The sequence below is a fragment of the Coloeus monedula genome, assembly GCF_965178545.1.
Source record: "Coloeus monedula genome assembly, chromosome: 5".
Classification (NCBI taxonomy): Eukaryota; Metazoa; Chordata; class Aves; order Passeriformes; family Corvidae; genus Coloeus; species Coloeus monedula.
The window spans coordinates 15,223,769-15,237,017 of NC_138785.1; the positions used below are offsets into that span (position 1 = coordinate 15,223,769).

The window sequence follows — 13,249 nt, forward strand, 5'->3', positions numbered from 1 at the left end:
AAAACAGGATGTAGATACAAAAGCAAAAGTCAGGTATGTTTTTAAACTTCCAGGGTGATTTTCACTGTGCTTTTGGCGTTAGATACAACTGGTCAAAACCAGCACCTTACAGAAAAAATAATGGAATTAACACATAACATTCCATTTATGCATTATTGAAAAAATGCAGGCAAGAATCTCTGCCCTGGAAGTGCAGCTGTATCTGCGAGGTTGTCATAGTTACAACCTGATCTGGTCCTTAGATAGAAGCCCTTATCTAAATGGTATCTGTGAAATGCCACCCTCTCATGTTACAGACCTGATATAAGATCTGCTACGAATACAGTGTGGAAATCAAAAATCACAATTTGTACCTTACACCACAAATTATATCAGAAAGCCTGCAAACAATTAACCAGCAACACCCCCTTAGCAAACATTCAGCACTCTGCTGGGAGCAAGAGGAGTTAACACTCACAAAGCCAATTCATCCAACAACTTCCAATCCCTCTTGGAAATTACCTCTACCACAGCACCCAAGAAACAAAGGTGGATATAATGCACGCAATTTGTGTGCTAATATCACTGCACATCATACACCAGCACTGTCTGACAGGTCTCTGGGGTTCTTCTCTCGAGCTGTCAGTGCCCATCTGTTGACTCATGTCTTTATATACAGACACCCAGGCACAAAAAAGACCACCTTATTCTTTTTGTAGAACATCACAGCTGGTAGCTGTGTAATAGGATCCTGGCTCCACAGCTAAGGCTTCTTAGCACAACACTGTTAGAAATTACGTATAATTAATAGGAATTAAAAGAGAAGCATTTACAGTTGGCATTTCCTCTTTCATCATTATTATTAGCAACTGTTGTTGTATACTTATTTTACTAAAATTAATTTAATCATGTTCCACTAAAGATTTGATCACATAAAAAACTAGATATTGAAGATTAACTGTGCCTTTTAAAAATTTTTATAATTGGAGGGTTGTTTTTCTGGTCCAGTTTCCTCATTCCAAAAAGCACAGATGACATTCAGTGATTTAGGAGCCCTTGTCCCATTTCCAGTGGGACTTAAGTGATTTCCAAAATGCACAGATGATATTTCTGAAAATAAATATGTTATCTTGTGTTTTTAATCTGCTATCTTTCATGAAAGCCTCTGGGTGAGGATAAGGGCAGTGGAAAACGCAGGAGATGGTGTAGAGGGCATCTACTACTGCATCACCTGGTTGGGATGTAAGCACTGATGAATTTCTCTGTGGGTAATGATGAGAAGTTACTGGATCAGTAGCCCTTGTTCTTGTGGGAGAAATCAATTTTTCCAAACATTAAGTGGCAGAAAACCAGCTTGGCTGAGCAGGGAACTCCTTGTGGTGCTCAAGAGTATCTTTGGAAGAAAGGTGGGGCTTTGCAGCAAGATTACAGAGCTGAGGTTTGTGCATGCAGGGAGAAGACAGGAAAGGCCAAAGCCCCATTAGAGCTGGAACTGGCCAGTGTTCATTCACATGACAAAGCTTTTTAAGGTATGTCAAGAGCAAAGGGAGCGCTAAAGAAAATATTAGAACTTGCTGAAGACTGTCACCCGACTAACAGAGATTAAGATAAAGCAGAGGCACAGAATGCTTTTTTTGTTTGCCTCAGTCTTTAGTGCTACTGATAGACGTTGGGCTGCCCAGTCTCCTGAGGCAGAGGACTGCAAGGGTGGGAGCAGTGGCCTTCCATGTGCTGACAATGCATTTCCAAGGGCATGAGGGAAGACCCAGGGAACTACAGACCTGTTGATCTAACCTCAGCTCTCAGTTCCATTCAGAATTATCTTTCTTTCAATTTAACTAAAATCCGCAGATCAGGATCAAAAAATAGAATGTTTCTCTAACATTTATGTTTTTCACAGTCATTTGCGGAGTTTTCCTAGTATTTGAGTACAAGTTGGAGATTCCCCATAATATTTAAGAAACTGACATAACTCTCAGGTTGATGAAGATAGCAGAAGGTGGTTCTAAAAAAAATACACTGAGAAAGTGATAGTCAAATCATCTGTTATGTTTGCACTGGCAGCAAAGTGTGACACAAAGCTCACAGAGGAAGAGCAGCAGCACTGCATGGGTCTGCAGGGGTATCCTGACTACCCCATGGGGCACCAGGCACAAGGACATTTCAGGCTCTGGCATATTGAAGGGTTCATCTGAAAAGTGTCTGGCTGCTCACTACACCACGAAACAGAAGCAGCAAGCCCAAGGGAGCCAGCAGCACAGGCTGATAGCCAACAACTGCATGTCTTTAAGAGTACTCTACCCAAAGAATGCTGAAAGCTGTGAAAAACCATGCCAGCAACAGGCAGTGAGGACACCACAGCAGCAGAATTGCTGAGGCAGAAGGGGGGTCGCTCAAACTCTGTTTAGATGCCACGTACAATTTCCTGTCATCCACAACCATCTGTAGTGTGAGAGACTTCTTGAAGAGCTGAGGGGTTTCCTTAAGAGGCACCATGAGAAGGTGATGCCTCCTTTAGTTTGAGGGATAAAAAGCCATGGTTCTCTGCTGTTCTCATATCCCTTTGCTAGAAGAAAACATAGGAAGCATGTTTTGCTGTGCCTATTTCTCCTGAAGTGTGTGCATATTTTTGCAACTGCTCTTCGCTTTCATCTCATTACATTTGTCTAGGAAATTATCTTAATGCACAGGGCTTTATCCAGTACAATAAACAGCAGGAGTGAACAGTTTCCTTGCTCACCGTTCCACACACTCCTTTACAACAGCAAAATTGCCATCACCAATCACCTTCCCCACTTTGTACTTCTCAAGAATGGTAGATGACCCTGAGAACTTGTTTCCATTCAAGCCTGCAAAAAAAAAAAAAAAGTCCATAATGCAAGCTGAAGAGAAGTATCAGCAGGATGCAATATATCCCCAATGGGCTCCACAGATATAAAACAGTCACAAATGCAAAACAAAACTTAAAAGTAAGCTGTTTTCTTCACTGCAATTCCCTTGGTTTTATCTCAAGTGTAAAGAAGAACAAGATGAACCCAAAGTTATTTGACCTTTGAACACACAAATAAATCTCTTCCGACATCGTTTTTGTATAGGCATATTCTAAAAGTAATGAATGCAGTTAGAAGTTCTTCATCTAAAATTTTCTGACCTCAAATTACTTTTTTGACCTTTTTTTTTCTTTTTGGAAAGTCAAAGCAAAAATGCAAATAGGATTCATCTACAATGCATATGAAAGACCCAAAAATTTTATCTGCTGAATTCCTTCAAGTTCTTATAGGTGCTGCTAAAACATCCAAAATGCAAGTAATTTTGAAAGACACTTATTTCAGTATTTTTGAATAAAAAATGTAACTCCAACATGAAATTTAAAAATATTTTAAAATAATTGACATTTCTTTAAAGAGATGAGGAATGAAAGGTTAAGTTTAGCTAATGTCAGTTGAAAGGTCAGTGGTTCTTCCTGAAGCACAATGAGCTCTCCTGAGGAGGGTTCCTCTTTCAATCCAGCCACAAACACATTTCTGGTGGTAATGGAGGCCATGTTCAAAATCAGTCAAATCCCTAACAGTGACTATTGAAGAGCAAGGTCCAGAAATATGCTACCCCTGGACAAAAAACTATTAACCAAATTTATTTCCTAACTTTACAGCCTTGATGTATAAAACACACTGACAATTTTTCCAATATAAGTTTTTCCAAAAGGCAACAAATATTTCCAAACAGAAAATGATTTGGAGTCATCAGAAGCCATCTGAAAGTGCTAAACCAAGTGTCACCTACAGCAAAATTTTGGCAAGGATTGTCAGCAATTATTGGTGTCCTACCTTCAGGACTCTGGCAACGGAGTGATTCAGGTACACCATTCACGTTGGAAGAAGATCCACCATGTGGGGAGATCTGTGGAAGTACACAACAACTTCTAATTTCTCATGGTAATCACACGAAAGAGCCATACAAAAAAGCAGCAAAGTTTAAAAAAAACCCACTATAAACATCTATACAGAGTCAGTTTACTTTTCTACTCCCATCTCTTTTTCATTCTTGCTTTCTCACAGTTCATCACCATCATAATGCCTCATTGTCACTTGCACCAATTTAAGATTCAGCCCCAATATTGCTATTTAGATAAGCAGTTGAACAGATTTCAGTAAACAGCAAAGAAAGTTCCTTTCAGCTGCACCTACCATTTTGGAGTAGATGGCCAGGTACATCTATGATAATCAGATTTATTTAGCAATCTACCAGGCTGTATTTCAGGTTATTATAGATGTGGAGATTTAAGACACCTACAAGCATTTCAAGTTAGATGTCTAATATGCATCCAGACAGATGCAGTTTTAGTAACTGTGACACTGTAAAAAACCAAGTATCTAAATGATTTTGAAGCAAGACAGCTGAAGAAAACTGATTTTCCTGCACTAGCACCTTAATTGGTACTGGATCTGAATCTTTATGATGCTACTTAAAGTCATCCTGCCATACTGCCCAGGGACATAAGGAACGGTAAGTTTTTATTCTGGACAGGGGTAGAGGCATAGGAATGAATGCCATAAATAGTAAAATATACTGGATGTGTTCTGTGCACCACTCCTATAAGCTCTCCTACTACAGTTATGTCTAGGGATGCTGCATGAAATTAAAATACATTTTAGATCATTCCCCCTCCTCTATGTAACATTTCTTGCTGTTCTGTGAAGTTCCAGATCTTGTTGTCTTCATGGGCTATTATGGTAGTTTTCAGCACTCACCACAGGAAGGATTAAAATGCTTCTCTGCCTTAAGCTCGGTGTCTGTTGAAATGGCTTTGCAGGACACCAGGAATGCAAATGCAGCATTTTGCGTTTTAGCTGACATTGTGTGGTTACACTGCTGAATATTTTAAATCATTAACACTATTGTCAGGGAAAGAACTGAACTGACAGATAGGGATATTGTCTAAAGGCTCATGAAATGCTAATGAATGCTTAAGTTTCTAGTGGCAGCTGAGCTGCCAAATCAGCTAAAGGTACAGTAACTAGAAGCTGTACAATTTAATTTTGTAGAGCCCCTGAAACAATGAAGTTTACCAGCATTTGGCACAGAAGTAGCATCAAACAGCAAGCAGGCAGCTACTACTCTGCTCCTTGCTAAAAACTTAAACCCAGGTTATGTTAATGCTGCTGTCTTTCTGAGTTATCTGTCTGTTTAACAAGGATTAGGAACAAGGACATTTGGGTTAAATGTACAAAATCATGAGTCAGTCTCTTAACCAGTCAGTCACATTTTCTTTAAGCATGAAGAAATAAGAAGCAAAGATAACAGAAGAGACCATAGCCAAGTATTAGTCATCAGCCTAAAATATTAGTAATCTATTTTAGGTTTTCAGAGAGTGACAATACATGGGAACATCTAGCCCACACTTCCAACTTCCTCCAGTCTTGTAATCAGGGCAGAGCATGACTGGGCACATTCCTTCTTACCGCAAGAAAGAAGCAAACATTAACAGGAAAAAAAGCTAAAATGAATACAAAAATAAAATAAAATTAATGCTGCCATTGTGGCTGAGGTGTTAGATCAGAATCTGAAATGGCAGGTTTAACCCTAGTTCTGCCACAACTCCACAGCTGGTGGGATTTTATTTTTTATGCCATTAGAGTGTGAGGAAAGATCCACAAATAGAAACCCATATTCTTTTGCAGTGGAATGGTACCTTGGTTGGCAAACCTTTGCTCTCAGTATCAGATTGCCCATGACACTAATCTTTGCAGAAACATTTGGCGATTTTTTCATATTGAAGGAAATACCTAACTCCTTGGCAGCTACCTGGGATGGTGATGAATCTAACTGTAGAGTATGAGTATTTTAGTGAAACTGTGAATTAACTGTTCGCAGAAGTATTCTCTGAAATCTGGGGAAACTTTGATCATGTCAGTGTAATTCATCCTGAAAGGCTGTAGTAAGAAGGGGTTGAAAGACATTCTGAACATAAATATTATTTATATAATCAGTATCTCATAGAGATGTTGTAAGTATTTATTATTGTAATGTTTAATAGTAACATAATGTGTAACACAGGAACTTAGTATTTTTTTAAGCGATCCTGAAACATGAATTGCAAATTCACCAAATGCATCAGTTAAAGAATCCCTCTATGAACTGCTACAGCCCCTGGGCTGGATAATCACGTGTAAATAATCTTTATATAAAACTACACACAAAGCTCACATGTACAACACTGAAGAGATTAAAAACCTTGGTGAAGATAGGCACTAATCCTTCAAATCACTTAAGCACATGTTTAAGTACATTGACATCCTCACTGAAGTAAAAGGGACTACTCAATGGCTGAAAGTTAAGCAAGTACTTAGACTTATTTGTTGGATCAGGTTCTAATGCCTTTTCACTTTGGTCATTTGGTCCATCAATTGCAAAAGTAATACCCAGACAAATTCAAACACAAAGCTATTTAGCATAATTGTGAGTCTACCAAAGTCTTCAACTGTAAAGCCTCTTTATTTGTATGATTTTATCTTCTTTTTAAAAAGATTGCAAGACTTTGTGGTCCCTAATTTAGGAGGAGACAACAAGGCAGTCCAAGTCAGCATAAGGAAGTAATGACACCACTTTCCAAAGTTACACCAATTTCCAAATTTAATCTAGTCTCTGGACAATTTTTATGGTACAATGTGTGCAGAATAACAGATGTACTGAAAGAGCTAAGAGTCAAATCACCCCTAACAGCATTGCATAGAAATGCACATTGAGAACCAAAGAAAAATGTTAAACCTTTCCACTGCCTACAGAACAGCAAAAGGACTCCTCTTGGTCAGCTGTCCCATGCCACCAAATGCACCATTACCATTATTATTAACTCATGCACTAGATTTTATCTCCATGGGAATTAAACAGAAAAATAAGAAACTCAGCACATTTGATCACAAGAGAACACTGTACAGAGTAGTCATTTACTTCATGCCCATACTTGTTAACTTTTATAAATAAACCTTGACCTTGAAACAAACCCTCTGCTAAGTGAAATGCTTACTTACAGATTAATATTGGGACATTAAAAATAAATAGTCTGAATAAGAATATATAGTGTGTTGGGTGCATAGTATCCATATTTGTCATTTACTGGAATGAAGGCTTTTATTTGGGTTTGTGGGGAAATTCTGTCGCGTTTACTATTATTAAGACATAGCATTAATTCCTTACTTCAATATAACCTCTGAGTCCACTATTTAAAACACTTCTGCAAGCCTGGGATGCTGGACTTACTGCATGTACTGAACAATTAATAGCACAAGGGCACTCTGGTTGGAAGAGCTAAAAAGGACAGAAAGAAGGCCCTTTCCTCTAAAGAAAAACTGTTCACAAGGAGTGTTTCCTGAGAGGAATCTCCTGTGCCTGAACACACCACTCCTAACAAAGTGTTGTGAAGCAGAAGGAATCCTTGGGGAATGAAGAGATGTCTCTTCAAAGGAATAGTGGCATTCAGAGAATATAAGACTCAGTGTCTGAGACTGAGAAGAAATTGCTGCTGCAATCAGTATTTTTGCAAGTTGGCTGCCTTGATGACTAGCACTATCACTTGTGCTCTACATTGGCTGTCAAACTACAAAAAGGTTAGCCAGGTTCTAATCTATAGCAAAATATTTTACTTTGCTCTGGCTTTTTAAACAAAAGTTTTTTAAGTCCAGTTCAAGTGCAGCTACTCTGATGCTCTGCTCTTTACAGGAAATAGAAACATCAACCCTGATTTGTTCCCTTTTTGCTGCTTCAAGCTTATACAAAACCATTATATTAAGTCCTGCTGTTTCACCCTCTACAAAAACAAACATACATGATTTGTACACAATAAATCACTCAAAATATTGAACTCTCAAACACAGAAAACTCTAAAATACACCTTATTCCATCACGGACATGGTATTTATATCTAAATTTTCATTCAGCTGTAGTCATGACACCTTCTTTATACAAGTGCAGGAAGCCAGACTGCTTGTCTGTGCAGCAATGCAGTCTTAGCAACAAAGAACTATAAAACAATAAGGAAAAGCAATAATCTCCAAATAATAAAATTGTTCCCTGCTTTCCCTGTTCTTCTCATCAGACTAACAAAAAAAACCCCAATTCTACAAAAAGGTATAAAATAGTGGTTTCTTAAAAGAATCTGGTTTTGCATAAAACCATGCCTCCCCTGTTAGTGGCTTTTTGCTACCCCAAACCAGTCCTTACTGCTACCACATAATCGAGAAACAGGTGTAACTGAACAGCACACTTGATCCTTTCAGAATTCCCCCTTGGATTCACCAGATAACTTTCCCTATCTTTAGTCTCAGGAACACAGCTGGGACAATCCTACTAAACAGATGCATCCTAATGGAATAAAACAAGAGGTACTCACTACACCTCAGTAGCACACCAAGTCTGAGACGCTTGATTTGGTTTTGCTGTTTTCTTTGGTCATATGGGGGTGAATTATTTGACACGATAACCCATTGATCTCCAGCACCAACTAAACTCCAAATTGAAAAAGTACAGCAGCCTACTTGAGTGAAAGTGAATGGGAAACGGGACGTGTCCACTTTCGTGAGAATTGCTTGTTGCTATCAGAATTCTCTCTGCCTTTAATGGAGCTTTAATCAGCTAAAAGCAGACAGAGCAGCGCTGGAAAAAACCAAGGCAAATGATCTCGTTTCTAAACTTGTAATTAAAGAAAGACAAAAGAGCATTCGTTAAATATAGTGCAGACCAGCTCAGAGCATCAAGCCCAGTGATTCTGGTGTCCTCTACTGTAAACTCCATAGAGGAGCTGTCCAGAGAGATTTTTGAGACACAGAGTTCTAATTTTCTGTGTCAGAACTATTACAGCTCTTAAAAGTTATTTAACCAAACAGCTACAGATATAATTCAAAATTGATAAAAAAACGAACAATTAAACAACTAAATGAAACAAATAAATTAAATGTATCAAAATCCTTTGTCAGAATTATCACAGCAGTCTGGCAGAAACCAGTGCCATACTCCTTGCAAAACAAGACTTGATAACAATTAGCATGTCAAAACCCAAATCTGAGCACTATTCAAATCACGTCCTTTAGCCAGTCTCTTAACGGAGAAAACAGTTTTCCACAGAATTATGCAGCCTCTTCACAAATGCTGTGTTCACCAATAGGAGCTATTACTTGATCAGAATAATCAGTGCAAACCATCCAGTCTGCTTCCAGAAAGGCTGCAATTGATGATTCCATAAGAAAATTCTCCTTGTAAGGACAGCTGCACAAATGCAGCAATGAGATGCTCCACTGTGCTCCAGACTGTTCCTTTTATTTCACTGAGCAAAAGGCACAGAGCAGCCTCCAAGAACTGCAAATGCAGCCAGTTTTGAAGTGGGAGAGGAAGAGAAATCTCTTGGTGCAACACAGAAAAATCTGCCAGACATCAGGCTGCTCCCAAAGGGAGCCCTCAAACGCTTTCAGGCAAGAGACTGGATTGAGGGGTGAAATTGTGTGCCAAGGAGAAATAAGCCTGCTTTAGATGAAACTTGGGCAATGCTACAAGACTATAAGGTATTGAAAAGACAGTGCTACGTTTATATAGGCTGAAGGAATATAAATTGCTTGGAGGATTTCTGCCGTCCAAAAAACAGTGGAAAATCTGGAGGACAAAGTGGCATATTCAAGCCAGCACCGCACTCTGCCTTTCCGAAGCTGAGTGTTCAACCCAGACAAAACAGAAATATCTTACTTCAGATCTATTCTCCACTTCCTATGAGCAAAAATCATACCAGCAAGGCTACCCTCCAAAATTATAGCTTTTCATTTTTTATTTTTCCTTCAGCTCCAGTGTCATACAGTCAATGAATAATGGAATTTAGGGGGTTTACAGTTCCTGTACTTACCTTAAGTCCACGAAAGCTGCCAGGACTTGTTGGTGAAGAACTGGAGGACTTTGTAGATTTTGGGGTGGATAACTGACTGCTTGGGGTTCCATTAACTGGCCAAAGCAATAGAAGTGAACAAATGGAAAAAGAGATGAAAAAAAATCGAAAGTTATCACTGAAGTCTGCTAACAAAGACCATAACAGACTCCTCAGCATTTAGGAATAAATGATACATTTGCATGTCACAAAATTGCACCCTGAAAATTCATGTGGCTGGATATGGGATCAAGAAGACATACAAATATTGCATTGTCATTCCAGAGATTAAAAAAGCCCATTCTGTCCTTTACCAGGGCAAGAGTTTTGGGCACAGAAACAAAGAAAGAAAAAAAAAAAGCCACGGCCTTTAAAAATTGCATAATAAATTGTGATATCACACAAAAAAATTACAGAAAGAAAGAAGAAGTTTCTAAGGATATTTGACCCTCCTCTTCTTCAGTTTGGATCAATGCCTTACTTTCTAGGCAGAATGTTTCACAGAACACGAGTTTGTTTGTTTTTCCCTAAGAAAAACAGACAAGAAGAATTAACTGTTTGCATGACAGAGAACATTTGCAGTAGTTCAGAAAAATATTGATTTAGGGAAAGAAACCTCACCAAGAGAAAAGCTAGTAGGTTACTTTTGAGCTTGCAATAAGTACAAGTGTCTGTGGAAACATACAATACCCTCCCTCTTGACTTAGAGAGTTCATTCATTTTAAGTCCAGATTTTTGGACAGGCCTCATACAACATCTGTTATCTCTGGTGTATTAAATATAACTTAGGTCAGTCCTTTTATTTTTCTGAAAAGAACACACTGATGAATTTCATTATGCAGAGAGAATAGCACACTGTCCATCAGACACACATATGATGCAATGTTATATGATGAGACATCATTTCTTTCTAGCTGAACCGCATTTTTTTTGTGGGAGAGAAAAATACTAGGCAGGAATTTAAGAGCTGAAAATGCTTCAGAGCTGATTTATGGTGATGAATTATTTTTTCAGAAAGACAAAACAACTCTGATAAACAGAAGCTTAACTTCAAATTAAATAACAGATACACCTGCACAATTTCTTTACATATTCAGGTCTGATAAACAGAAGCTTAACTTCAAATTAAATAACAGATACACCTGCACAATTTCTTTACATATTCAGGTCTGCCATGGGTTATGCATCACTTCTTAAACTATTGTATTTATTTTACAAGTGTCCATTGACCCAGCACACTAATATTATCTGAGTGTGGGAGATGCCTTCCAAGGACTATTTTTACAACCTGGGCAGCCCATCTGACAGTAGGCCAGGCTGACTGCACTGCAATTTCCACAAATCCCCATTTTTCACAAAGGTCTCCTTCTCTGGTGTATGATGTTGAGATACAACTAATTAGTGTTTAGCTACACAGGAAGTCTATCTCGAACTCTGATAACTTGGATTTATATTCCCAGTTCTGTTACAGGACCAAGACCTTAGTTTTTTCTTTTAGAAGTACTCAGTATACTTAGGATATTTTCATCTTGATTTTAACAATGTTTGCCTGTAAGAACAATAAGTGATTTTAAGGCGGGTTTTTTTGAGATGTGGAAAGTATCTAAAAGTATACTACCCTCCTGTAGACTTCAGCAATTTGTTTTGGATAACCCAGCTTATCAATGCATCCTTGTTTTATAGAGAATTTGCAGGTATGACAATGGCAAGAGCTAGCAACTGCTATCTTACTCTTTTCTGCTTCTTGCATGACCAGAAATGAGATAATTCGGTAGAAGAGTTTGCTTCCAAATGACAAACCATTACCACAAGAGGAAAAAATTTTTGTTTGTTCAAAGATTCTTTTATACAGCTCACAGAAAAGTCACTGCTTCCTGAACGTGACCACTGTAAGGAACTCTTATCTGTCTCTAAGCCACTACCATCCTCTTTAAGCATTGACAGAACCACCAAAGTGTCCCAGTGAAACTGGCTGGTGAACATAACGTTCTTCCCTCCCAAAACTGTATAAGGAAGAAGAGCCCAGCCTACACTGACTGCACTGTAGCTCTTTGGTAATATCTTAGCTATTCTTGGTGGACAAAGGTGGTGTTCTGAGCCAGGGGTGTGACTGAATGACACCCAGTGGTCCTTCCAAACTTTGTCCTTCTATGATTCTAGGACACACGGTTCATTCTGCTGAGGATCCTTCTGAAAAGAGCTGTCTGCAGATCTCTTTGCCAGTGCCTTCAGAGATCACATGAGCTGCTAAGCAACTGCAACAACAGCAAAAGCTGGAGCTGGCCCTGCCTAGATGTAAAAATTTTGCATCCATAGGGAGTCAGCCAACTGCTTGTGCTGGTTCTGGCTGGGGTGGAATTAATTTTCTTAACAGCAGCTAGCACAGGGCTACATCTTGGATTTGTGCTGGGAAGTGCTGCTAACACAGGGATGTTTCTGTTATTGCTGAGCAGGGCCTGCACAGCATCGAGGCCTTCCTGCCCCTCATGAGGGGGCTGGGGGCACAGGGAGCTGGGAGGGGACACAGCCAGGACAGCTGACTGCAGTTGATCCAAGAAACATTGCCACCCATGCAGTGTCATGCTCAGCAGTGAAACGAGAGGGAATGTTGGCAGAGGGGACACTGCTCAGTGTCACATTTTCCAGGGACAAGACGGCATCAGTCAGCAGGTCATTCACATCATTTGTTTTTCTTGGGTTTTATTTCTCTCTTTGTTATTTTCACTGCAGCATCGTTGTTGCTATTATATTATTGCTTCAATTATTAAACCACTCACATCTCAACCCAGGAATTTTCTCGCTTTCACCCTTCCAATTCACTTCCTTCTTCCTGCTGCAGCAGAGAAGTCAGGAAGTGCCTGTGTGGTGCTCAGTTGCTGGCTGAGGTTGAACCATGACACTGCTATTTCAGACAGCAGCAATTTTTTCTCTCACTCAAAAAACCAGCAACCTGCATTGGCACAAACCTGTCCACTGCTATTGATTTGCTGAATATTCCTTGGGTATGCCAAACTTACCTTTTTAATCTATTTTCTAGGCATAAATGCTTTTGATGTCTCTTTCCACATGCATACCAGTCTGAATACACAGAAAAAAACCCCAAACTTTTCTGTCATTCTGAAGCAGTACACGTTAGGCTACATGTTTGGCGCACTGGAATGTTTAAAACTGAAAAATCCATGAATAGCTTCTAAACTGTTAACTTCTAATATGACCCAAAGACTCAATTTATTTGTTAATCAATTTGTGTGTTGTTTCACAGATACTTTGACTTTGAACTGAAGGTTCAAAGAGATTCCTCATTTTTTTTAGAGCTTAGGCTGAAATATTACAAGAAAACAAAGAAAAATATGAAATTGCACATAA

At 39.0% G+C, this 13,249-nt stretch overlaps 1 protein-coding gene across 3 annotated transcripts in view; it reads right to left on the bottom strand.

Moving 5' to 3' along the window:
• Positions 1–13,249, bottom strand: part of DCLK2 (doublecortin like kinase 2) — an 80,610-nt gene that overhangs the window by 18,802 nt on the left and 48,559 nt on the right. For all 3 annotated transcript variants that reach the window (XR_014226432.1, XM_082282444.1, XM_082282443.1), the window contains 3 exons: positions 9,866–9,960; positions 3,807–3,879; positions 2,720–2,828 (listed from right to left, as the gene is read on the bottom strand). Coding sequence is in view for 2 of the 3 variants with exons in the window: in XM_082282444.1 (XP_082138570.1) it covers positions 2,720–2,828; positions 3,807–3,879; positions 9,866–9,960 (277 nt within the window). In the remaining variant the exon portion in view is untranslated. The remainder of the gene's footprint in view (positions 1–2,719; positions 2,829–3,806; positions 3,880–9,865; positions 9,961–13,249) is intronic.